At 38.1% G+C, this 11,472-nt stretch overlaps 1 protein-coding gene across 1 annotated transcript in view; it reads right to left on the bottom strand.

Moving 5' to 3' along the window:
• LOC106528261 (furin-like protease kpc-1) overlaps window positions 1–11,472 on the bottom strand; it is a 288,666-nt gene that overhangs the window by 224,800 nt on the left and 52,394 nt on the right. Inside the window, exons 4-6 of the mRNA XM_014023386.1 lie at window positions 10,215–10,287; window positions 6,067–6,164; window positions 878–983 (exon numbers count right to left, since the gene is read on the bottom strand). Of these exons, the coding sequence (XP_013878840.1) occupies window positions 878–983; window positions 6,067–6,164; window positions 10,215–10,287 (277 nt within the window). The remainder of the gene's footprint in view (window positions 1–877; window positions 984–6,066; window positions 6,165–10,214; window positions 10,288–11,472) is intronic.

The following is an 11,472-nucleotide window of genomic DNA, read 5'->3' as shown; positions in this document are numbered from 1 at the left end:
CCCCATTCCCTTCGCACACACATGCACACGCACACTAAATAGGAAAGTTGGTATGCAGAGGGATGCAACACAAAGTGAAGGCCTTCTGTTCACGGCAGAATCTTTCATCAAATTCAGATGCCGAAGTTAACGGCTGTCACGTTCGCACAAAAACTTAGCACACGCGCAAAACACAAACACACACACACACACAGTTCATTTGTTTTTAACACAAAATGTAATTTTTGAACACACAAGGCAGAATCAGAGGATCTTAACTGCCAAAAGAAAGTGGCCTATGAACACCTTAACACCCACACATTTTAAAAAAAGAGCGCTCCAACAACTCCAGCTCTATCAACACTCGAGACTAGTGAGGGTTCAATTAGTTCTTGATGAATGAGCCCATAAGATGCTGCTCTCTCATTTCCCTTGTTGCCAGATTTCCCAGCAATCAGAGAGAAATGAATTTTCATTGTGGCATGACTGAAACGAAGATGACGGCGCCCGTAGTAAAGAGAGGCGGGGCAACTTAAGTGGGGGAGGGGACGCAGAGAAATGCTTCAACCTTTTAACTGTAGGTCAGAGTTGAATTCAGGATACAGAACATTATTTTATGTAAAACAGATGGGTGTCTGTGGTACAATATAATATAATAGCATATGTCAACTGTCAGAAACTCCTCATTATGATGTCTTTGTTTGCATTAATATGTGTTGCATTAATGCTGCCTTTCATAAAACATTGATCTGACATCAAGCTGCAAGCTATTAGAACTTTTCATGCACAAGGCAGCCCTATTGGAATCTCTGTCTGTCTGAGTCAGAATTCCAACTTTGGGGGGTGTTCCAGTTGATTTTCCAGACGTGCACAAAATGCTTCATAAAAACCGACTCACCATCATCAATGATGCTGACCACCACGCCTCGGCCGGTAATGTTGTTCTTCCAAACTGGCATCACATTCAGGTCAAATCCACTGGAGTTGTACTCTCCCTGTGCAAACTAGACACATATAAAAATATACATTGTTATTTTAACTATTTGAAAAGGATTATTGCACTGGAGTGGGCTAGACTGTGACTGTATTAGTCACCTGCTGTTTAACTATACTGCCCACTAGTCTCGATGATCAATGGAGGAAATCTGGATCTTACCCTTGAAGGATGTAAAGGTGCTGTCACACTGAAGCCGTTCAAAAACAGAAAAATGTACCAACAAGAAACTGTTTCCAACTTCAACCAAAATCAAACCCCAAAGACTGAGATCGAACGGACGGATAAATGGTAGTTTCAGGTCAGGCCAAAGAGAAAGCCACTGTTGAAGGAAACTCATTAAATCTCAACTAAAGTTTGTCTAGAAACCCTAGTTTAGATAGGATATGAGTTTTCCAACATTCGTATTACAATGTCATTTTGTGAGGATACACTGCTTTTGGTAGATTTACACGTTCTATACGTCTTCTATTTCTTCATCATGGATTTAAGGGAACTCCTGCAGACATTTAGAGCCTTGGAAATCCCTTTTTACTGTCTCCAGACTTGTACTTTTCAATAATCTTTTCTCCGAGTTCAATTAGGACGCTCATTTTAAAGGGGATGAATATTTATGTAATTGTTTTCATAACACATTTTTATTTCATTTGTATTACTTTGTAGATATTTGATTTTACTTTGACACTGAAGAAGATTTTTATTATTATTATTATTATTATTATTTGTTGGTCAAAGCCACTCTCCACTTGCCGTGATTTATTTAGGACAGCAATAAAAACACAAAATATCCAAGGGGGTCAATACTTTTTATAGGCACTGTACATGCACACGTAAGTCTGCATGTTGCAGTCCAGAAACAGCACCACCATGGTGAGATGAAAAAAAAATTCACAACTGCTCCCATAAATTTTAGTGATCACACTAAAATATACACTTAGAGGCAGAGCAAAAAGGCTGCGCACAAATGGTCTAAACAGAAATGTCAACGAGTTCCCCAAACTCCTCTTCTCTCACACACTCCCCACACACAGCTGGAGATTCAAAATGAGTGTTTCAAAAGGCTATTACTCATATTATAATTAAAAGAGAAAGAAAAAGGGAAAAAAAACAATGAAAAAAATGTCTGTTTGTTGGGTTGTGTATGTGTGTACATTTGTTTGTGCACAGCTACTGGGGAGCCACAAAGCTTTGTAGTGTGTGTGTGTATGAAGCAGATGAATGGAGGCATCTAGCAGACCAATGTAAACAGAAACACTGGGACTGGCCCTGGGAAAGACACATTCAAACACAAACGTACATATACACACACAGCACACACCTTCATAAAAGCGGAGATCAGCTCACAGAGAGGCAGATTCACTTCATACACTAATACTCCGAACCAACGTGCACAAACATGGTGTGCAACCTTTCCAAAACAAAAATACAACAAGCACAAACAGACTATCAGTGCAAGAGGCACACATGAAAAAACATGTTAATCCAACTACTCRCCAATGAGTCTTTAAGGCTGCACCTTAGCAACAAAATGAAACCACATTTACTGTGGAGGTATCACGTTTTTTCCAGGCACATAGTTCAAACCTTTACCACAATCAGGTATCTATGCTACCTTCAGATGTCATGAAAATGCTTTGTATATCAAAATAAATGTAACTTCCCATAGCATCTAAACCACTTGAAATCAGCCCGTCTCTTTCAAAACCTCCTACTGTTGCTGACAATCCCACTTCAACATGTCTTCACAACAATGCTTCATGTTGTTTACAAGCTTTCGAAGAAGCGTTGTATTTTGTTGTAAAAAAAGAAGCAACATTAGATAATATCGAATTTGGAAAATGGCAACTCAGGATACAGCTGAAACTTACTTGACTGAACTCACGTCGGACCAAGTAAGTAAATTTTCTGAAGAACTGAAGTGAGTACAGAGGTTCATAAAATACATTTCAGCTTGGTAATATCTCCCAGTCATCCTCTCATACATTAACATCAATGTTAAGCTACTTTTGGCTAAGAAACTGAAGAAATTATTGGGGTTATGTTACATACTGATTTTAATTACACTACACATGGTATAGTTTGTTTTATGATAGAACTGTAATGACAGTTAAATGTGACTTTTGATTTACTTGATGATTTTTATATTAATAGATACATGCCTGTTAACAAATCCAACACATATTTTAGCTTTTAAATCATTAGAGTAGGTTTTTAATGCCTGAGGAGCACGGCTTTGACCGAATGACAGGGACACCCCACTGATGATGTAATCAAATAGGCGGAGCCATGCCGTGAAGCTCTTTGATAAATCTAGATGGACTTCCTGGTTCTCGGCCTGATCTCTTRGTCACTCGAATAAAACAGGTCAGCAAAGAGTGCTCTTCGGTTTTGTATGGTTTCCTCCTTAGTAATTCTCTTCATGCATTTGCACATTCTCCATTTGGTTTAGCACACATTCTGGAAAYGAACACGAATAACTATACTTTCTTTCAAAACTATAAGTATAGATCATTATGAAGCTATGTTTTGTAGTTAGTATTTCAAGCTCAACAGATGTGTAGTTTAACCAGGTGTTTGCTAATTGTTGCTGCTGCTAGTGCTKAATATGTGCGAGGGAGGGGTTGCTCTATAGGGCAGTAGCTCAGCCGCAGACTGAGCTGCTGGGAGGAGCTTTGTGTATATAGGCGGGGCTTTGTACCAGCAAGTGTTTCAGCAGCTCCACATGGCTACCACAGGAGATTCAAGGATTTCTCAAACATGCATGAATGAGTCAAAGCAAYACTGGGTGTGTTTTTGATTAGGGATTATAACATGATTTAAAGCTTTAAAAAGTAATAATAAGTGCTATATGGACTTGAGCAGCTCTGTCGGACCTGACACAGAGGAGCTGAGCTCATCCTCGTCCGATGGACTGTCAGTTAAACTCGCCTTCCGTTGTACACTACTTGTCCATCTCATCCACACAAGATTTTACCAAACATACACGCCTGACCAGTGTACACACACATTCATCTGGCAGGCTACCAACCCCGAGCAGATTACTGACCCTCAATCAATATCTCCGTCCACCAGAGGCTGATTAAACACAACAGAGTGAAATAAGGAGGGGGAAGTGAGGGGACGGACAGAGAGAGAGAAAGGCCCATAGCTTTAAAAATGCTTTCCATTCCTCTTGATTACTGAGTGATTGAAAATTAGGTTCTATTCTCTTGTTTATGTAATCAGCCTATATGATTAAAGTGACATAATCGGTTATGTTTCATACTTCATGCAGTACCACATGCATCACGCTCTGCTTTGAGAAATAATCGAGTCAATAAAAAGTCTAAATTGTGAGGTGACTGTTCGCAACGGATCACACACACATGATAAACCTTTGAGAGTTGTTTCTTTCACCTCCGCCTCATATTTCTCCATCATCTCCCCTCACTCCCTCTCCCTGTCTGTACCGCCCTCCGCCCCCGTCCTGACTCTCACCCCTCCATCTTGCCCCAAGAGCTGAGGTGTCAGTCAATCTGTTGCCGGTTGCCTTGGTGAGTCTGTGGGCCCGCCTTTCCTCCCCCTCACTCTGTCAGATTACGCCCTCATGCGTCAATCACGGGCATCCACTGTGTCGATTGGCTGGGTCATGTAGAACCCTTGGCAATAAAATAATCAAATGAAGGAGAGAATGATTTAAATCCTATCAAGGTAAATAGATACAGTGGTCAAATTATAGAGCAAATACAATAAAAATACTGTATAATTAAAAGCACAAGAAATTGGGATTATCTGAGGTGTCCCTGTAAATGCTTGGGGAGAAAGCAGCTATTTATAGGAAAAATAGGAGAAATCTTAATGTAGATTCAGAATTTAAGCTAAAATGGGTCTAGAAATGACAAATTTCAATTTGACCTCAGTTATGGTGATGTGCTACCGTAGTTTTTTATTAGATACTGGCCAAAGCACAGACCAAAATTAACACGTCAAGTAAAAATAATTCTTCATTTTGAGTAGTCAAAATGTTACCATAGGACAATTAAAGGAGACATATCATGTTTTTAAAATCTTTTTTGTCACATTTAATTCATAAATTTGGAGTGTATATAAAGTGGAACCACAATGTTTTGGTCTGAATTCCTCCTTACTGTAACTCCTCGAGCCTGCCCCTTTTCTGAGCTGTGTCTCAGATCAACTTGTTTTGAGGCTGTCTCTTTAAAGCCAAACAAGGCGTTTCACACTCCACTCCCCTCCAGCTTCCAGCATGTTTCATTCTAGTTTGATAGAGGGGGTTGTGAATATTTGATAGCATATTTATTAAGAGATGTCAACAAGGGACGACTTGTCCATCCAGCCTTACATGTTGAAGCCAGAGTCTGAAGCAGAACCAGAGGAGAATGAAGACCACCTAATTGTAATTAATAGGTCCAGACCTTATTTGGCAGTTCCGTCACAAATAATTTGACGTAATAGCTCAGAAAATGTCATAGGAAATAGAGAAAACTGAACAGGGTGAAAAATATGACCCAAACAGAAATAGATATCTTTGCATTTCAAGGAGAGACTAAATTCAACTTTTCTGCCTCCTAGAGACTACAAGTAAACAACAAAATGTATTTAACAGCTAAAATTGTGGATTTTTTATGYCCCTTTTTATGAGTTCTACTTCACTGTCTTATTGTAATAAAGGAAAATGTGGAGCAAATGAAAGGTTTTGAATTAGATGATGCTTTTAGGTTACAAAAATTAACTTAGTCACAATAAAACGTACTGCACTACTTGTGCAGGTCCTCAGAAACACACATCGGTTTTAACATGACTGTGTCTCGTTGTTTCAGCCCGTTGTGTGTCAGTGTTACTCTAAGCCTCATCAGTCCCAGACATCTGTCTCAGTTCAACATGGACAGCTCCCTTTCACCTCTTCTCTTCTTCTCCACCATCCCCTTATCTCTCTATCTTCTGTCTCCCTCTCCAGTCACACATGAAGGCATGTCTGACTCCTGCCTGTCAGATGAACATCCTTGAACATGAGGACAAAAAAAGAGGAGAGACTTCCAGATAAGACCAATGACGACACACACACATGCACACAACACACACACAATTACACCCACCAATTCCCACTGCATGGGCCAGAGTGGGTCATTGAAGGTGAGGGACTGGTCACTCCTCCTCTGCTCAGATGGGCTGTCAGCTGTAGTCCTCTGGGAACCTGCAAGCACACAGATTCATCATGTGTGTATGTGTGCATGAAGTTTCCCTTTTCTTGTCTTGAACTCTGACTTCAGGACATCCCTAGTCTCCAACCAATAGTGAAAGGCCTCTTCGATCCCCCTCCTCAGCACTGTGAAAGAATACCGGGGGGCAGATTACCATATCATTAGCATCTAATTAGCATCTCATTTCTGCAGCACAGCTTGGCTCGCTGTTTGTGGAAATGCCTTCAGCTCATAAAGGCCTGAACCTCTCTCTCCTACACTTCATGTTCCTCTCACCGTCTCTCTCTCTCTCTCTCTCTCTCTCTTTTTTTCCTCCCTCTCTGCCAAACACAACTTGCAACACTGTTGATCATGCATGATAGATAAATTGCACTTGGTTCCATAATTTAATGTGTGCATTTTAGTTATTTATTCCTGAAACAACTCAAATCAAACAATTCATTAAACACACATAAACACTTTGTGTTTAAATAAGAGTCTGATTCAAAAATACAGTAATATAGCAAAACAAAACTGGATGGGTTTCCAGTAAAACACACTAAAAGGGTTGTGCCTCCTCTTGATGATGTCTTAATGAAGATGATCTTTGCTCTGTGCAGGGTCTGTGGCTGCATGACCCAGGGCACCTGTTCTCCTATGTTTGTAATGTTCTGTCTTCTTCTGAATGGGTGTTCTGAACTGTAATTTCATTGTGCTCTGTACGATGACAATAAAGGTCTCTCTAAAAAAAGAGAGAAAAAAAAAAAGAACACGACAAATCCAAACGAACAAAATTTATTTCGATGACACTGTGATGAGTTTCTAAGAAAACAGCAAGAAGAATTGTGAACAAATTTATAGCCAGTATTAAAAAAATGTGATTATATGCTTGAGAGATAAAGTATGGAAATATTGCTGTCCATTCTAATCGTCACACAAATTCCAAAAAGTTCATCAGGAACATGGTTTTAAACTTCAACAGAGTCCACGCCTCGAGCAATAGCCGAGAGCCCAGACCCTCTATATGAAAAAAAGAGAAGAACAAGGGTCAGGTTTTTACCAGGGTAATTGTGATACAGTTTAATCCAATTTTATACAGTGGAAACTATAAAATACTAAAGTGTTAAAAGCGTTCTTTATACATTAGAAGGATACCAGTATGCCATAGGCAAGGTTCAGCACAAGAAAGAAAGCAAATACCAAATGTTTCCCAAATGCAGGTGCAGGAATGCAGACTTAATTCAAGAAGATTGAAAAATAAAATAAAACTGTTTTTAATAAAACAAATGCTGGAATGACAGTGAAACTTGCATGAACAGGATCAAACTTGGAGAACAGAGAGATACAGAAAATCAAACCAATGGTACAAAATAAAACATAATGTCAAACAGTCACATTGAGCTTTGATGAAAATAGATAATGTGGAAAAAGAAGCTTGATATCAGAAATATGAAATATCTATACAAATCAGTTGCTTCAGAGGTTTTAAAGCATGCAATATATGACATAAGTGATTGCCATCCAGGCACATCATGTCACTCCCTTCTGCTGCCACGGACCATGAACAGGAAACGCTTCAACACAACTTATTTGAAACAAACAGGCGGATCTTTAAGCTTCTGTGTGAACCAGACATTCATGAGTGTTTTACAGAGCATCATCCTCTGCTTCTTTTCTGTTGTGTCCATTAGTAAAATTCAGTTAAATAAAAGGAGAATCCTCTTTTAAGTGGGAGCAGTGATCAACTGTAACTAATGCATTTAACATTTATCATGTACATCAATGTACCCATGACAAGTGTCTATATAGTGCTGGTACAAATCAGTGCACCTCCACTATATATATATATATATATATACTTGTAATTTAAGTTAATTAATTATGAACATTTGTTTATCCTCAAAAGTACCATTATGAAATTGAACTGATTGATTTATTGATGATGCCTTTATTGTCTTTGTACAGAGCACAATGACACCCAGTGGATCTGAGCTCAACAGTGCAGCCTAGGTGGAGTAGTTGATCACAGATCCACTGAGACTTCAACACAGAGCATCTTCAGAAGACAAGTTGTTAAAATAAATTTTAAAAATCTGTATTGCTAGATACAAGTGCGTATTAAACCTTGAGCACTGTATTGAACTATTTGATACAGATACATGTATTGTTGCACCCCTAATATTTAAATATACTTCTAGCTTGAACAATAATTTATAATGTGAGATTTTATTTTTGCATAAGCAGATGTAAACATGCTCTACAAAAACATCAACACATTGTGACACATAAYTACATGCTTGTGAAACAAATGTTACTTTAATTCATATATTAAAGCACATTTATAGGCTCTATGTAATTGATGATTGTGAATCATTTAAAAAGATAAAGTCAAGAACAAAGTTTTGGTTAAAATTAAAACAAATAAAAAGGGAACCTGTAGGCCAAAATCTACAAAAACAGAAACAAATAAACATACATCTCACAGATTCATAATGTTTAACTGCCATGGTTTGACCCAAAGAAAAGCCTGTTTACCCTTCCTAATTCAAGATGAAAACAAAATGCCAAATTTTTCACTTTGTCTTGACAACCTGCCAAAGTGTGATTTTACTAATTATGTAATAAATGCTTGCTTGAATATTAAGCCTGGAAACGTCAGAGGGTTCACATTGGTCAGAGGTTTTCTTAACATCATGAGAATGAACACGTGACTTCAAGCGTCTTCTTGTTTCATCTTCCTGCCTCTCTGTTCTGTCAGAGCAGAGGCTGAGCGACACTGTGAGGACGGTTACACACAAAAAGACAGAGTACCGCAGCAGGACGTGAGATAGTTTATTTCTCTGCAGACGCAGCTGACACTTCCAGACAAACATCCATATTATAACAACTTATTTAGACATGTCTGAATGGAGTCAGCATCAGTCACAACAAAGGTAATCTCAGAGTGCTATACAGAAAATAGTAATAATCCAGACATTCTCTATAAACTCTTTCTGTTCAGGGTCATTGGGAGCTGGTGTCTATCTTCAGCTGTCACTGGGTGAGAGGCAGGACCACACATAAAAACCACCAACCGTTCATGCTTACACATCGTGTCAGTTTAAAGTTGCCATTTAACTTCCCATTAGACTGTAGGATAAAACCAGCATGCCTGGAGAAACTGTTTATTTACATGGAGAAAGTCCAAAAACAGCAGGAATCAAACTCATAAGCATATGCAGCCACAAATTCTTATCTAGTATATAAGTAAAAATATTTATAAAAGCACTATATGTGTTCAAGCCATTTACCATATATATATATATATATATATATAATCGTTTCTTTACAGTTAGATTCAGTTAAGTGAAAAGTTTGACATGTGTCCATCCATCCATCCATCCATCCATCCATCCATCCTTTATCTATACCCGCTTCTTCCTTTCCGGGTCACAGAGGTCACTGGTGCCCAAATCCAGCAGTGACTGTGCGAGGGGTGGGGTACACCCTGGACAGGTCCATCTCCATTTCTTTTAAACCTCCAGTCTGAGACCTGAATTCAGACCTTCAGTTTAAAAGGAAATGAGTGATGAGTGTCATTGTTGTGTACCCCATCAGCTGAACCGCAGTAGAAAAGCTACAGTTTCAGTCAAAGCCAGTGTTGTATAAACTGATCAATGTGAAGTTGTATGAAATGCTGTGGTGTCAAAACTCTTTTTCAAGTACAAATTAAAATACACACGCAGAATCAGGACCCCTACTGGAATTGTATTGGTGCATCCAATTAGTAAGTAAATAAAAAAAAACACTGCATGAATCAGAGTGAGTTTGGATATTGGTCCATCTTATAAGACACATCTCTGGATTTGTTTTTAGGGGGTTTGTGTAGATTTTTGTCTTTCCAGTATGTATTTTTGATGACTGTTAAATGATGAAATCTATTGATGTGTTTTTAATTTTTGTTTGTTTGTTTGTTTGTTTCTCTGGATAAATAAAACAAAATCTTTAGAAATGAGCCAAATCTTGATCCTAAGTTATTGTTAAGTTTTCATGGTAAAATACTGTATGTTTTTGGCTAATCTTACCTTCATGGTTTTGTCTCATTGGGGGAATCCGCTTCTCTCTATAATGACAGTGCTGTCTTTTCACCCAGTGAACCTAAAATTTACAAAAAAATGATAAATGTTAGTATTTTTTACAAGATTTTTTGTAATTATATAATAGGGACGATAAAATATTTTATTTTAACTTTTCTTCTCAAGCTCATCAAAAAAGATTTACAGCTGTTATCTGACAGTTTTGTGTTTCACTTTTCTTAATCTAACTTTTTGTTAATGACTGTAGAGGTTTTAGGCTGAAATGAGAAGTAAAAAGCATGAAACAAAAAAAAACTATATTTGTTTCACTGCACAATGAAAAATGGAAAAGTCCATAGCAGAGGAAGTTGGACATCTTTGTGAAGAGTGCTAATAGGTTACCTCTTCATTAGTTCAAAGAGTACTCACTTGCTCTCTCTGTTACAGTGCCATTGTCCTGGGTTAAAAGCAACAAAAACACTCCCGTCTCACCTACACCTCCGTCCTTCACGGAGCCAATGCACCAACACATGCACAATTTCTTTCATAGGCCGCTGCTTGAAGCTTTGATCTGATAAGAGGCTGGTCCTTGTGAAGGTAGACGCAGTAAATCAAACGACAGATCACAGACACACACGTGCACGATCACTCACACACACACTTACACGTGCATACATATCACTGTCAGGGCACTATTGTCCTCTCACACTTAAATCAGAGTGGAAGAGGTTGAGAATAAATACTATTGAGAGGCGGCTGAAGTCTTTTATGTCCTAAAAGCCTGCTGGCTTTATTCTCCCTTCATGTTTTTCAATTAGACTCAATTAACAAAAGCTAGGAGCTGGTCTCAACTACCCAGAGAGGACAGCTGTTAAAGCTAAGAACACTACACATGTGACAGTAAATATACCAGACAGAATCAGGATGTGATGTGCATAAAAAATCTGCAAATGCAAGGAAATCTGTGTTTATATTCCTTTGAGAATACTTATTTGTGTTCATTAAAATGGCTTTAAACACAATTGTGTAAATATTTAAGCTGTTCCTCATTAAAACTATGATCATGTCTTTGTTTTTGTTATACTTTATAGTAAAAAAATAAATTACACCTCATAATGGCATAGAAAATAAACTGAAAAACTGGAAAATAAAATTCAGAAGAAAAAATAAATTTGTTGTGGTGATCACAAAAGAATTACCTGTCAGGCTGAGTCTGTCATACTTTCGAAAACTGTTTTTACAACAAATGACTAAAAGGCTAAAACTA

The sequence above is a fragment of the Austrofundulus limnaeus genome, unplaced genomic scaffold (assembly GCF_001266775.1).
Source record: "Austrofundulus limnaeus strain Quisiro unplaced genomic scaffold, Austrofundulus_limnaeus-1.0 Scaffold366, whole genome shotgun sequence".
Lineage (NCBI taxonomy): Eukaryota > Metazoa > Chordata > Actinopteri > Cyprinodontiformes > Rivulidae > Austrofundulus > Austrofundulus limnaeus.
The sequence above is the reverse complement of the archived record's forward strand: the minus strand, read 5'-3'. Positions and strand labels throughout refer to the sequence as shown.